Source organism: Puma concolor, chromosome A1 (assembly GCF_028749965.1).
Source record: "Puma concolor isolate L17-30 chromosome A1, mPumCon1.1.hap2, whole genome shotgun sequence".
Lineage (NCBI taxonomy): Eukaryota > Metazoa > Chordata > Mammalia > Carnivora > Felidae > Puma > Puma concolor.
Window position 1 is genome coordinate 134,845,024 of NC_141667.1, and position 16,071 is coordinate 134,861,094.

The 16,071-nt window shown below is 44.8% G+C and overlaps 1 protein-coding gene across 1 annotated transcript in view; it reads left to right on the top strand.

The window, feature by feature from the left end:
• Positions 1-1,444: 1,444 nt before the first annotated feature.
• The window catches only part of FBN2 (fibrillin 2), a 258,120-nt gene continuing 243,493 nt past the window's right edge, over positions 1,445-16,071 (top strand). The window contains exons 1-4 of the mRNA XM_025924336.2: positions 1,445-2,362; positions 3,179-3,261; positions 8,070-8,168; positions 11,307-11,402. Of these exons, the coding sequence (XP_025780121.1) occupies positions 2,109-2,362; positions 3,179-3,261; positions 8,070-8,168; positions 11,307-11,402 (532 nt within the window). The 5' untranslated portion in view covers positions 1,445-2,108. The remainder of the gene's footprint in view (positions 2,363-3,178; positions 3,262-8,069; positions 8,169-11,306; positions 11,403-16,071) is intronic.

Sequence of the window (16,071 nt, forward strand, 5' to 3'; positions counted from 1 at the left end):
AAAGAAATACACACACACACACACACACACACACACGCACGCACACATACACATCCAAGGCCCGAATAATCCAGACATTGGTCTCTTGCACTGTTTCCTAAACTGTGCTTGGATCGTCAGCCTTAGTTTTTAGGGATGTTTGATTTTTAACCATGCAGTGCCATGGATTGAGAGATGACTAGGGCTTTACAGAGACCTCAGGAAATCAGGGCCACAAAGGAAGACCCCAGAGGCGGATGAATGCAGAGGCAGTTCTAAGAGTTCAGAGGGCAGGTCGCCAGCCTGTAAGCACCAATCGCTAGGGCTTAATCATTAATGAGTCCAAGCCGAAACCAAGGGTTTGCCCCAAGACCCATTTCCCAGCTCTGCGTCCAACGCTTTCCCCCCCCCCCCCTTACCCCCGCCAGCTCAGGGTCTCTAACTCGTCTCTGGCTGCAACTCCCGGCAAAGCTCTGCCAGGGGTCACTCCCGAGCACACCCCCTGCGCGGACTCCCCAGGACCGCGGCGCCGGCACGCAGCCGAGGCCCCCCGCGGCCACGTGAGCTCCCTCTTGGAGGTGGAGGGCACATTTCAATCTGGAAACGCCCAGCCCCTTTGCGGGTCCCACAGACTGACGCCGCTCCTGGTGGGGAGGTGGGGGTAGGAGGGCGATGGGGAGGGCCCGGCCTCCTCTGATTGAGGTTGCAGCCAAGTTCCGCGCAAGTCTCTATTCCTGCTTGGCTTCGAATCCCCCCACCCCGGGTATGGGTCTGGGAGTACCCGTTCTCCTCCTCAACCCTGTGGCCTCCGCCCGACACGGGGAAGTTCAGCTGCGGGTCTAGCCCAGCCAAGTGCCTTTAGAGACCCTCGTCCCTGGTCCGCCGCCCGGCAAGGGCGGAGGGGGAGGGGAAGGGGCTGCTGCCTCCTTTCCCAAATCCGGTCCCTAACCGCCCCCTCCCCCGTCGTCTGCTCGCTTTGTACAGTCAAAACAGAGCTAGCGGCCAATTGAGGGGGACGGGAAGCAAAGCCGACTAGCGCCTCGCCCCCTCCAGCCGGCCCCCAGGCCCCCGGCCCCCCCTCCCCTTTCCCACTTCTCTCCTCGCTCTAACCTCGCCCCCATCCCCCGCTCATTTCCTCTCGCACCCGGGCTCGCCAATCCCTCCTTCCAAGCCCCTCTTCCAGCCCCGGCCTTCCTCTCCGGCTTGCCCCCCCCCCCCCGCCCCCGTTCTCCCCAATCTCAGTCCTCTCCCCTCCCTTCATCCTACCCCCTTCCTTCCTCTTCCCCTCCCCCAGCCCCTAGCTCCCCTTGTTCCTCCCCACCCGTTCGCCCCTTAACTCTGTCTCCGCCCACTGTGCGTCGGCCCCTGGGTCGGGGCTGCGCTCCACGTGTGGACGGTTGCGCTCCAGCCCCCACTGACAGCCGCCGCCCGCCGGCCCGCCCCACGCCCCGCCGGGCCTCAAAACCCCCGCGCCGCACCCTCGCCCGCCGCATCTTCCCCGGCCTCCAGCCTCCTGCCCTCTCTCTCACCGGCGGCTCGCCCTGGCCCCGCACACCTCAGCTCGGCTCCTCAGCCGCCGCCGGCGCGTCGCTGCCCCGCGGGACTCCAGGCGAGCCGGGAGGAGACCCTCTTCCGTGGGGGGCGACTTTTGTTTGCTTGCCGGCTTCTTTCTGGTGACTTTTGCAGCTTTGCAAGATCTGTTCCCGGAGCGCACGGGAATCCGCCGCGGCGCTGCGTGCAGGCCTTTTTTTTCTTTTGAGGTCCGCTTTCTTTGTAACTTTACGCCGAGGCTGCTCGGGTTACTTTTGTAATTTCCCGCCCCCACCCGCTGGCGGTCCTGGAGTCGCTCGGGGCCGTGGCCCGGGGGATGCAACGTGGACCGCGCAGGGCTGCCGGCTGTACCGTCGCCGCGCCTCGCCGCCCGCTGCGCTAGAGCCCGCGCCCCGGCGTCAGCCAGGGGGCCGGCGCTCGCTCCGGGGCTCCCGCTAGAGCAGGGAGCCCGAGCCCCGGGGAGTCTCGGGAGCCGACGGAGGGCTTTGTAGACCCTAACTTTTTTCAGGCCGCACAGATTTTTGTCTCCCAGCACTCTCTGTTCGCGGACCACGGTCCGCGCGCTCTCGGCGCCAGCGATGGGGAGACGGCGGCGGCTGTGTCTGCAGCCCTATTTCGTGTGGCTGGGCTGCGTGGCGCTCTGGGCGCAGGGCACGGCTGGCCAGCCCCAGCCTCCGCCGCCCAAACCGCCCCGGCCCCAGCCGCCCCCGCAACAGGTCCGGCCCGCGGCGGCGGGCTCCGAAGGCGGGTTCGCGGTGCCTGAGTACCGCGAGGAGGGCGCCGCGGCGGCCAGCCGCGTCCGCAGACGAGGACAGCAGGACGTGCTCCGAGGGTAGGTGGGCAGGAGGCACTGGGGGGGGGGGGGGAAACCCTTGCCTTGGCAGCTTTCCATCCCACCCCTCCCTCAGCCTAGTTCTGGCGGCTCAAGCCGCGGCCCCCTCCACCAGAATCCCGAGGACTCCCAGGAGCGCCTCCCCCTTTTCCTCCGCAGCTCAGTGGGCAAAAAGCCCTCCCTAGGGGGTTGGGTCGGAGGCCCCCGGGTGCGGATGGTAGAGCGCGCGCAGTGACCGCGGTGCGGGAACAGGTTCCAAATGTGGGGCTGGAGGCGGGCTTGAGTCCACTGGGCGTCGGGGCTGGTGGAGCCTGCCAGCACCCCACCGTCGGGGGCGCCGCTCCCGAGCCTTTTGTTTGAGGACCAGTGCGGGGCTTAGGGTTCAGTCTAATCATCAAACTCCAGCGCTTCAGCTTCCGACGCGCCTTCCTGGACACGTCGGGGCCGCAGGAACAGTGGATGGAGGAGGGACGGATTTGGGGACGAGGGCAAGGATTTTTGAAAACAGAGGGATCCCTTTGTTCTCTGCATCCGGAGGCTAGAGTAGTAGCAAATGACATGTTTCTAAGTTTCTTTTCGCCCTTTAGGAAGGCAATACGGGAGGGCAGACGAAAAGCAAGGTTTAGACGTTTCCGACCCTCCCCTGTTCCAGCCCATGTACTTCCCTGTCTGCGCCCCAAGCCCCAAGAATGTGAAGTGTAGTTTTGGTTTGTTTGTTGTCCCGAAATCCTCTCACTCAGGGTTTTGCTTGGGAAAACCGCTAATGTGTTACCGTACCCTTCCCTCCATGTGTGTGACCTCGCTTGTCCATCGCAGGCCCAACGTGTGCGGATCCAGGTTCCACTCCTACTGTTGCCCTGGATGGAAGACGCTTCCTGGAGGAAACCAGTGCATTGTCCGTGAGTGCCTGATGGGGATTGCCGCCTGGGCAGCGCGGTCGGCCCCCTGTCAGGGCCCAGCTCTTGCTTTGAGTCCTTGGGGGCACACAGTTGCTTTTAGAATCCAGTGGCCACAAAGCAGTGGTAATTAGGACGCGGCCCCGTTCGGAGTGTTGAGGAAGAAGCAGCCGGTTTACATCAGTTTAGGCTCCACTTCTAGGCTCTGTTGAAGGGCAATAATGATAAAGGTTTCAGAGATACTTGGAAGTTTTATCTTTCTGTGTCTATTAATACAAACTGAAGGGGGAGTACAGCAATTCCCTAGATAACTCAAAACCACTTTTTCCTAAAAGAGTCCAGATAAGACCACAATGTGATTATGTAAATTATCTGGCTTTTGACTGCATGAGGTTTAGGACTTTTGAAGATCAAGCTTGCTTAGGCCTTTGTACAAAACCACTTTATTATCTCTGGTTTCATCTCAACAGCCACATAACATAGATATGAAAGGAACTCTCTCAGGGATTTAGAGTTGACCCAGGTCAACAAAATTTTTAAAAGAACTCTTCCCAAATGGTTTGAGGTTGTTTTTTTTTTTTCCTGAAGATATTTAAATTTAGGATTTTCAGGCTCCATATCTGTCTCCTAGAGTACAGTAGGTTTTTCAAAGTGTGAGGCGTAGAACTTCAAAAGTTCTGCATCTCTGGCCTTAAAATTTTTATTATTTTATTTAGTTTTCAAAGAGTATATGTAGCTTTCCTAAATTCTAATTGGAGAAGTCATTAGTTATCAACCTCACCGTGATGGGCCATAGGATGTCTTATTTCACATTCCTGTGAATTTGTGAGTTGAAGTGTGACTGGCCTTCCTCTGTGTATTTATCTAGCAGAGTCACATTTGTCTTGTCCAGAGGAGAGCCAGGTATCATAGACAGCACATTCATTTAGAGCCAATCTTGACTTTAGATTGACCTTCATGTTCTCCAGGGAAAAGGTAATTATGCAACTGTGAACAGAGAAAACGGGCAAGCCTCACTAGCCAAGGGATAATAAGGATGTAGTGGCATCTCTGACTCTATATTTATTGGTTTTGTGGGTTTGAGATAGACCCTTAATGTAATGTTGTTTCAGTTTTTTAAAAAGGAATGAAATCTCAAGTGTTGTGAAGACTTGTTTCTTAAAAGTTTTTCTACTCTAAAAATCCCACAATCTCCAGTTGGGAGGCAAAAATGGGAAATAATGACTGTTCTTTAAAGTGATTCATAAATATTTTACATAAACCCTCTGATTATAAGCCTTTACTTTATTCAAAAGGAAGAAAGGGTACTGCATTCTTTTTTCTCCAATGCAGAAATCATCTATGTGAGGCATTTATGGAGGGTGTATTTACTCTTTCAGGCCAGTAGGGCATAATCATGCCTGCTTTAAACTTAACATGGTTCCTAGAATCCTAAAGCAGCTAATGTCACTCACCACACACCTGCCATACTAGCTGGGATGACTTAGGCATTGCGGAAAGTCTGACTCACTAAATGTAATGAATGTGACTGCCATTATTGAGTTGGAGGGCAGCCGAGAAGAAGGGATCGGTTTATGGTATGTGTTGAAAATCTGTAAAGTCAGATTTTATTGGATTGGTGTGGAATGGGAATTCCAGAGAACAGAGCCTTCCAGAATATTTGTGGTAGAAATATATATGTACATGGATATATTGTGCATATATACATGTACATATATATATATATATATATATATATATATATACACATCCCTCTGAATGTTGGCTTTAAATACTTGTAGTTTTTCAGTAACGTTGTGCTTTTTACTTGTTTAGAAAAACCACTTTGGAAATCTCAGAACAACAGTGGCATTGTAGCCTGCATTTCTGCTACTTGAAATATTTGGGTGTTTATGAAATACAATGGAAGTTACATGTATCATAAATCTCTAGAAAGCATAAACTTTGAAGTTATCCTTAAATCTCCAAAAATGTGTATAGCACATATATCAAGAGTTCTCTACAAAAATATCAGCGCATGAAAAAAATAACTCAAACACCCAAGACTATGAAATAGTGCACAGGGGCGCCTGGGTGGCTCAGTCGGTTAAGCGGCCGACTTGGGCTCAGGTCATGATCTCGCGGTCCGTGAGTTCGAGCCCTGCGTCGGGCTCTGTGCTGACAGCTCAGAGCCTGGAGCCTGTTTCAGATTCTGTGTCTCCCTCTCTCTGACCCTCCCCTGTTCATCCTCTGTCTCTCTCTGTCTCAAAAATAAATAAATGTTAAAAAAAAATTGAAATAGTGCACAAAGTAGAGGAAGAATGTAATGCCTTTATATTCTGTTGTAGAGATCTCACTTAAATTTTGAATTTTAATACTTTACATTAAATTTAGTAGTTCAATTATTTTTGGCTTTTAAAATGAATATGTGAAGATAATAACCAAACTGAAACCATCATAAAGTCAAAGTCGGGAATTTTCATTCTAGGATTTCCTGGTGATGATAAGTTATTTATTGCATTTATTGAATTTCTATCATTTAGCAAAAGGCAAGCTCTGAGGCAACTTAGAAAAAGACATAAGTAAAATACCAATAGAATGCATGCACCAAAGATTATTTTTTTCATACATTTATATAACAGAATTCTTTCTTTACAGAAAACATTAGAATGATTACCGTCTAGAATTTTAATCTGTTTGGCCTTCACCAGGCTTCATGAAGAGCCAAAGATAATAAAAGAAAAGTGTATTTCTCAAACTGCTGCAAACCTGATGCATTTTGATTTGAGTCTCTGTGCTTGTTGTCAGGGTTCTTAGTTGTGACCTGCAAAGATCACTGAAGTACTTCTGAACTTCCCAATATTGTTTCCGAAGGAATGGAATTGACTCTCTCACTTTTCATTGGTTTGGTTTTATTTTAATCTTGTTAGAACTTGAAGCAGTGGGAAAGTTTGTTGATTTACTTATTGTGAAATTTTGCTATGAAGGGCATTTTGATCAGTAGAATGGGAGGGAGTTGGCCTGAAATCATAGCATTTGAACCTGAAAAGACATCAGATCCCTCCAGTATAAGCTCTGTTTTCTTTTACCAAGAAGAAAACTAAAACCCAGAGAAGCTGTGTGTTTTTTTCTAAGTTTACAGTGGGTCCACAGTAGCACAAGAGCTCCACATCAGACCTCTGGCGTACTGTGTATTCTTCACTGTGCTGTGTACCTTCTCCCAGCATCTGTAAAATCCTAACAACTATGTCCTCTTGCCCTCTCCTTTTGGTGTTTCTGGGTCTCATGGTTTTCATGACTGTGGGAGGGATAGACAGTTTGGTGAGGGAAATCTTAATTTGAGATGAGCACGAGGAGAAAGGGCCTACATGCTTTCCCTTCTCACTGGCTCACAGCTATAGAGCACACACCTGTGGTCATAACAGAGATCTGCTGTCTGAGGATGACCGGTCTTCCTCCATGAGACCTTCCTTGGGTTTAGGACCTGGGTATTCGCACTTTGTAGATCACCTAAGCCTAAACTCAATGTCAGCTTGCTGGGGATAGGGGGCTTTGACATAAAATATTATTTTAATGAATATGTGTCACTGGAAAATTATTGGTGATCAGAAACTGTAGCACATTTTAGAAATTAACGGTCCACTCTATGACAGGAACCATGTTCTTGCCTAACAGTCTTCACACTGTGATCTATGACATTTTCACTTACAAGGACTACTAATGGAGATGCTGGTCATATTATGTGGATGTCAAGAGGCAATTTGGAGAAGGAAAACAATTACTGAGTTAGCTTGCTTCTGTGGAATACGCCATTTACATTATTGCAGGTCTTAGATCTTTTTGAAAATTGTGAGACCCCTGTCTAGCAAAAGACACATACACACATCTGCATAAATGTTTATAGCTAGTTTGAAGACATTCCCAGACTCTCCTCTTCTTGTCTTCATGCATCTACTCATGGAGCTTTAAAGTACATAGACTTTGTGCACAAAGAAAGAATTCAGTTGTAGATATGGAGATAAATGAACTGACTAAACATGGGAGAGCCTTCCCATTTGAAAGCACTCTGCTGACGATTTTGAGGATCCATGGTATGTGCTGTGTCAGTGAGCCTAACATTGTTTGCTGTGATGACCCTCATACCTTGGAGGTCACAACCGCAGGAGGCTTTAACTCTCCCTCCATCAAAATGTCGCAGCAGCTTTTCTGAGCAGCAGGGATAGGCCACGTTGTGGTGGTAGCATAAGGGAAGAAAGGCTGGAGGAAGGAGAGAGGGAATTATTAAGGAGAACAAAGATTGATGATGGGGCAGGTCAGATACCAGCTGGGAAGGAATGTGCACAGAACCCCTGGGGCTTGGCCAAGTGGTTAGGGCTCAGAGTCTCTGGCTCCACCCATTTTGTATTTCCTATGTCTTGTGAAGATCTTTTCCAGAGTGGGCTGTGTTTCCTGAGGTATGTGGGACCTCTGGGTTTCCTCAGTCCTCCCAGCTTCTAGGACCAAGACTGTTGTCTTGTGGTAAATTCTGTGTATAAACACTCTGCCTTGAATGGGAAACATGACCCGTATTGATGGGAGAATTAAAGGGCTATGGAACTTGAAATAGTGCCATTTGTTTGCACATTATTGTAAGGATACTTATGAGACTAAGTCTCATGTCTACAATGGGTAGTTTTGTTACATATCTGAAATTAGTCATTATGTATCCCATGGTGGTTGTTGTTTTTATCTTAGCTTTTCAGGTTTAGTGTTGTTAACTGTAGCTTTCTGGTTTTGTAAACTGTGGATTATTACCTAATTGTTCCTCTCCTTCCCTATTGTGCTTTCCACAGCAATTTGTAGAAATAGTTGTGGAGATGGATTTTGTTCCCGTCCTAACATGTGTACCTGTTCCAGCGGCCAAATATCACCAACCTGTGGATCAAAATCAAGTATGTTTCTTAGATGTGACCTTACTTAATGCATTATTCTGAAACTTCTGAGTAAACGCAAAATGTCTTTTGCAACAAGGGTATAAGTCTCTGATTATTTTCCTTACTAACTATATCTGTATTTGCCTTTGGAGTGAAAAATCTTCGGTGGCTTAATTATTGTCACCATAAACTAAGAAGGAGTAGGGTCATGATGTTTATTAAGCAAAATGCTTTAATTCTGGTCCAGAAGCTCCGCATCTATGTTATAAAAGTACCTGGATTCAGTGGAGAAGTTCTTTATAATTAGGAATTGTTGGGGAGCCTGGGTGCCTCAGTCAGTTAAGTGTCTGACTTCAGCTCAGGTCGTGATCTCATAACTCGTGGGTTCGAGTCCCCGCGTCAGGCTCTGTGCTGACAGCTCGGAGCCTGGAGCCTGCTTCTGATTCTGTTTTTCCCTTTCTCTGCCCCTCCCCCACTCACTCTCTTTCTCGCTCTCAAAAGTAAATAAACATTTAAAAAAATTTTTTTTAAAATGAATAAGAACTGTAACTTACTGGGTTTTTACTATGTGCCTGGTACTGTTTTATGTTTTTGACGATCCCATGTTATTTAATCCTCACATAAAAAGAACTATGAGGTAATATTATGACCCCATTTTACAGAGAAAGAAGATGGGTGCATTTGAGTTAAGTAACTTGCCCAGGGTAACATAGATTTGAATCCACGTGTTCTGATGCCTAAACCTGTAGGCATTTGCAAACCCTATGCTCTGTTTATTGCCTATTGTGTAATCCTGTGGTTCATGTCCTGTTTTGTAGGTTAACTAATCGGGAAAGGTAACTGACAAAATACTGTGTACTGACATGATGCTTTACGTTTATTAACTTGCTCTGCTTTACACATATGAACTCCCAGCAACCCTGAAAGATCACAACAATAGACTAACATTGTGTTATTCATGACCTAGCTAAGAATTGTCGGGTCTTCAAGCGTAATCTTTTAGGCCAGTGTTTAAGGTAATATTCTAACAGAGTAGAAGCAGATACTTTTTATTTAATTGCTCAGTAATTGAATAAAATTTTAAACTTGCCTCAAGCCAGAGTGACGTTTCATTTTTAACATTTCTCTCTCCACGTTTTCCCTAAGAAGACATGCAAGAGAATCTGTCTGACTCAGATATTGAAGATTCAAGATTTCTATGACAGATGTCATTGTCTTCTGATGAAACTTCTGAGTAGAACTTTAGTTTCATTTTCTTTGAAAATAATCCGTCATTTTCTCAGCTTTTTAAAGCTCTCGTTCACAGTTCATCCAGGCTTTCTCTGACCACCCTGATTAGCAGATTTCCTCCATTGCTTTCCGGAACCTCCCTTATCTGAACGCCTGGAAGATATTCTTGCCCATATCTTCATTGTCTTGTCTTAGTTTTCCCGCAAAAAACAAACAAACAAACAAACCCAATCCTGGAGAAATTTTACAATTCAACTTTTTAATTCTCTGCCTGGGCAACAAAACATTCACAGGCCTACCCTCATTTTATGGTATATAATTCCAGAGGGCATCCATGAATTTCTGTGGCCTTGAGTAATAACTCTATTTTCATCAGGAAATATTCTCTCTTTTCCAGTCCCCACCCTGCTCCACTTCCTAAGGCATTTAGCACCATTACTGACTCTCTTTATGAAATGCTCTTTTCCCTTCACTAGTGCAATATCAATGGCCACAGTGTTCCTTTATTATTATTATTATTATTATTATTATTATTATTTTAGTCTCCTGTCCGTGTCCTCTTCATTAGACTTCCTTTCAGAGTTCAGCATTGTCAACAGTCTGGTCTCCCTGGGTGAACTCATTTGCATATATGCCTTCAATACTACCAATATGTTGCTAACTCATAGTGATGATCTCCAGAATATATCCTTCCATTGAGCCTCATATTCGCCTGTTCCGTTTCCTATTCCACATCTCCGTGATGCTTAGTAAACTTCTGAAAGTTGGTAGCATGAAATTTGATTCATTGTGGCCCACAGTCTACTTCCGGTTTCTCTTGCCTCAGCAAATGGCGCTGCCATCCACCCAGTGCTTGAGCAACTGTTTCTCTTCGCTTTCTCCCTCTTTCTCTCATGTCATATCAGCTCTTTCAACAAGACCTGTGAGTTCTCTTGGGAAACATCTCAAATATATCTTCTCCTTTGCATCACCACTGAGAGCCTATGGTTTAGCGCCCCACATCTCTCAGAGGGACTACTGCAGTAACCTTCTGAGGGCTTCTCTGGCTTCTGCTCTTGCTCTCTTCAAATCTCTTCTGTGCAGAGCAGCTTGAGGAATCCTTTAAAAATACAGATTGCATCACTTTACTGTCTGATTTAAATCCTTTCAATGACTTCTGTTGCATTTGGGGTATAATGCAAAACCTTCAATGGCGAAGGAGGCCTTGCATTATCTGGCTGGCCTCTGGATGCCTCTCCACGCTCTTCTCTTCTCAGCCTGACTCTTTATAATCATGTAACCCTTTCCATTCTTCAAACAGAAGAACTTTACCATCTGAGAGTATTTCAGTTTTCTGATTCCTCTCCCTGTGAGGTTCCTCGCTGGTACTTCTCATGCCTGGCTCATTCTCATTCTTTAGAACTCAGTTTAAGTGTTGCATCAGAATGGTTCTTGTCTCGCTTCTATCTAGGTTCCTTTTTGACTCCAGGCTATTCCCTTTCATGACACAATTTCCTTTGGAGAACCTGTCACAACCTATGATGGCTTTGTGGCATTTGTTGACTTGTGTTTTGTCCGTCTATGGGAATGGTAGCTTCATGAGAGTGGATAGTAAGTCTTTCATTACAGTGGGGCGCTGAGCACATAGGGCAGGCACTCAGCCCCTGCATTCCAAATGGATACACAAGTGCTTCCCACATTCTGGAAACTACACTACTAGTCATCATATATTGATTGACAGTGAAAGTGTAATATGTTTTAAAGGCATGGTGAGTAATGTAACACATATGCTCATGTGTGTACTTACACAAATAAAGATGTATTTGTGTCACAGTGCTTCTGTAGAATATATTTGCCATTGAATTGGGATTTAGTATACTTTTAAAACTCACAGACACTGTAATTATAGTGATTGATAGTTTTATGCTTTTTTGCTGTTCCTTGCAGTTCAGCAGTGCAATGTTAGATGCCTGAATGGAGGGACCTGTGCTGATGACCATTGCCAGTGCCAGAAGGGATATATTGGAACTTACTGTGGACAACGTAAGGAACATTGGCATAGACTTCGTTTATTAGCAGACATTTGATTCAGTGGGTATTTCATACTAAGCCATAGTTTAAGGGGGTGTGAAGCCTATGATCATTAAAAAAATAATTTTATGTAGTAAGCCATCCCTTACACTTAAATTTCCAATTTGTATCATATGAGATTTGTTTCTCTTTAAAGTGTTTGTGTTTTAGAGTACTGATGTTGAGTACCACCCCTACTTTATCAGATTTGACATATATCACAAGTTAGTACTCACTTGCTTTTTAAAAAATCTAGCTCCATAAAAGATGAATACCAAACTAAAGAAATGGTAAAGATTGTTACGATTTCTCTCTCTCTCTTTAGGATACCCCAAAATGAACCCTAGGAGAGCCAATCTTACAAAGTGTCTTTTGCTCGTATATGTTTAATGATACAATACGGTAGTGCAGGGCTATGAAATGATTTTTTAAAAATGCGATGTCATTGTGAAAGAGGGAGCTTTAATCCAGTAAAGATCTTCTCTTCACTGTCTGGAGAATATTCTGCACTAATTAGATAACCTTTTAACAAAGATGTAGGCATTGTAGCTCTTGGATAATAACATATCACTTGAAGTTTGTGTTTCCCAGATGGTGGGACTCTTACTAGAATCCCCATATTTTAAAGTGTGGATGAGTAAAAGAACACAACGTCAAACATCATTGAATCATAAATAGTAACAAGGCCCCTTTTCATGTGGATTTCATCAGATGCAGAGTCTCGGTTTGCTGCTGATCTTTGAGACCTCCCTAAGAATTTTTCATCAACATTTTACTATCTATGTATCTATCTCTCTATCTATCTATCTATCTATCTATCTATCTATCTATCTATTTATCTATCTATCTATCTATCTATCTATCTATCTATCTAAGAGAGAGTGCACGCACAAGGAGGGAGAGGGGCAAAGGGAGAGAGAGAGAATCTTAAGCACAAGGCTCAATCTCAGAACCCTGGGATCATGACCTGAGCCCGTATCAAGAGTTGGGCACTTAACTGACTGAGCCACTCATGCTCTCCTGTCATCAATCCTTTTAATATAGAAAAACAAAACGGTAGAAGTGCAAGAGTATCTACCTTGCTTAAGCTAGTCTTATTTTACTTTTGTTAGAGCTTTAAAAGATTTAAAAAGTTGTTTTCAGTATGTATGAAGCATAAAATTTACTATTTTATCCATTTTTTCAAAAGTTTATTTATTTGTTTTTGAGGGGAGGTGGGGTTGCAGAGAGAAAGAATTCCAAGCAGGCTCCCTGCTGTCCCAAGTACAGAGCCCGACATAGGGCTCGATCTCATGAACCTTGAGATCATAACCTGAGCCAAAATGAAGACACTTAACCAACTGAGCCACCCAGGCGCCCCTGTTTTAACCATTTTTAAGTGTACAGTTGAGTAGGATTGAGTACATTCACAACTGTTTTGTAATCATCACCACCATCCATCTTCAGAACTTTGTTTTTGAGGTACATGAGTAAAACTGTACTCATTAAACACTGACCCCCCCCCCATTTCTCCCTTACCCTGTCTCCTGGCAACCACCATTGTGCTTTCTGTATATGTACATTTGACTGACTCTCAATACCTCAAGTAAGTGGAATCACACGGTACTTGTCCTTTTGTAACGAGCTTATTTTGCTTAGCATAACGTGTTCAAGTTTCCTCCGTGTTAGAACATGGGTTAGAATTTCCTTCATCTTTAAGGCTGGTGAACATTCCACTGTATGTATCGACCATCTTTTGTTTTTGTCTATTCGTCCATGAATGGACACTTGAGGTTCTGCTGTCTTTTGGCCGTTGTGACTATAGATGCACAAACATCCCCTTGAGTCTCTGCTCTCCGTTCTTTTGAGTGCATACCTAGAAGTAGAATTCGTGGCTCATATGCTGATTCTCTTTTTGATTGGAAGAGCTGCCTTACTGTTTTTGTTAGTGGCTGCACTGTTTTACATTCCCACCAGCAGTGTACAAGGATTCTAATTTCTCCACCTTCTCACCAACACTTCGGCTTTTTGTTTGCGTATGTGTGTGTGAGTGAGATAGCTATCCTACTGGGTGTGAAGTGGTATCTTCTTGTGATTGTAGTTATTTTTAGGTCTGCCTCCCATTTAGGGTAATACAGCTTTCTATTTACAAATGCTATGAAGTTTTCTTTTAAAATAATTTAATATAAGTAGGTGAATCAACTTGAAGAAAAATACTTTGTTCAGGTCAGGAGTCGGCCATCATTTTCGGTAAAGGCCAGATAATATTTTAAACTTTGTGGTCTTTCTCACAACTACTTAGCTCTTCTATTACGGTGCAAGAATGACCATAAACCATATGTAAATGAAAGAATTTGGCTGTGTTTCAGCAAAGCTTTATTTTTGGACACAGAAATTTGAATTTTATACCATTTCCATGTGTCACAAAAATATTACTGTTCTTTTGATTCTTCAACCATAGAAAAATGTTAAAACCTTTCTTGACTCATGGGCAGTACAAAAACAGGTTGTGGGCCAGATCTGAACTGTGGGCTGTAGTTTACAGATCCCTTTTGTAGGTGGCTTTCAGGTATGGCTACAGATGTTAAGATAATCTGAGATTGACAAGTTTGGGAAGTGGAGCATTAAGGAATTTGATAGAGTACACTGCACTGAGGCCACTTTCCTTGCGGGAATAAGAGATGCCAGTTTAGCAACTTTTTTGGGCAGGAGCAGGAAATAGCTGGACAACAGTGGAACAGAAATCGTAGCAAAGTTTCTTTTTTCATGGATGATTTTTTTTTTCTATATATTCTTCATACATTTAGGTAGTTTCTAAATTTTATACAATGGACCCCAGTTTATAACCACTAAAAAAACCCTTTTATGAACATAATATTATAAGGAGGCTGATTTATACCTTTTTTGTACCTATACAGAAATGTTAGGAGATCTGATTGTATTCCTGTTTTATAGAGTTGAGTAGTAAGGGAAGAGACACAATTATCCTTTAAACTCAGCCTTTTGGTCTATAGGGGAGAATGATGATTGCTTTACAATTATAGGGGGGAAGAGCCTGCCTCTACTGTTCTTTCAGAGTATTTACTCAGATCTATTATGAAACTAGCTGCTTTCAGCCTGAATTCAGCTGATACATCTGTCTGGGTATATGTGTGTGTGTGTGTGTGTGTGTATTTTCCTGAAGGTTCTGCAGAAAGAGTGTGTTATTGTGTCCCTTCCCTGTTCTTCACAGAAATGGAAAGTAAAGGGATGGAAAGTAGTTTCTCTTCCTACAGGAGGCACTTTTATGTTCTTCTGTCTCTGTGCCAAATCCTACCAATGTCCCCACATTTTTCATTTAGGGGAAAGGGAAAAGCACTGGGTCAGAAGAGCAGCATATATGAGGGGCGCCTCGGTGGCTCAGTCGGTTAAGTGTCTGACTGGCTCAGGTCATGATCTCACAGTTCGTGAGTTCAAGCCCCGCGTTGGACTCTGTGCTGACAGCTCGGAGCCTGGAGCCTGCTTTGGATTCTGGGTCTCCCTCTCTCTCTGCCCCTCCCCCACTCACACTCTGTCTCTTTCTCAAGAAATAAATACTAAAAAAAATAAAAAATAAATAAAAACATTAAAAAATTAAAAAAAAAAAAAGAACAGCATATATGAAAATTTGTTCCCTGAATATCTCTTGAGGCAAAACTATCCTTGCACAGTACTTAGGGTTCATAGGACACATGATGCAGGCAAATCATGGAACCAGAAAAATTCATTCACAGCAAGTAAGAAGGTGGCAAGGTGTGACATCAGCTCAAAACATGGTGTAAGGAAGCCACTTCCTAAGTTGTCTGACAGACAGAGAGAGAGAATTACAGTACTGAGAGTAAGGAAGCAGGTGTAAAAACTCTCAGCCTGTGAATCCAGAAAAGTCCTGGAAATATGTTTGCTAAAATGAAGATTATAAAAACATGTAAACTGCTTAGCTGCCTTCCCAGAAATGTGGACAATCTTCCTTAGAAAGCACTCATTCATTTCATTCAGCAGTGTTTATTGAGTCACTCCTGGGAGCTCCATGCTGTGCAAGGTGTTGGGAGTAGATCCGTGAGCAAAAGGTCCCATTTTAGGTCAGTGGGAAAAGGGTTCCAGGCAGAAGGAGAAGCAGTTTCACAGGAAGTTTGGTGGAAACAGACTTTGTGTATTTTGGAGACCATGAAAGAAGACCCATGTGGCTAAAGAGAGGAGAGGAGGTAAGGGTAGGAGGTGAGTTCTGAGATGGTGGTAGAGGGCCTTATACCCCAAGAAAAGAAATTTGGAGTCATTGAGGCAGTTTGAGCAGTGGAATGATATGATCTGATTAACTTAGAAGCATCATTCTGGCTATTGTGTTGGAACTGGGTTGTAGAAAGAGTGAGAGAGAAAATGAAAGGCCAGTTAGCAGCCAGGGTAGTGGTGCCCATGCTCGGTGCTGGTGTAATTGAGGATGTGATAAGTACTTGCCTTGAGCTTGTATTTGGAAGTAGAATCTGTGGAAGGAAGTGTGTGCTGACGGGCTGGGCATGCGGTGGGCGGGGGGGGGGGGGTGGCGGTGCGGTGGTTGGTGGTGGTGGTGAAAAACATAAAGCAAAGACCTCTGATGACAACTGGAGGTTTGGGTGGAGCTTCAGAATGTGAATGGTAGTGTCATTTTCTG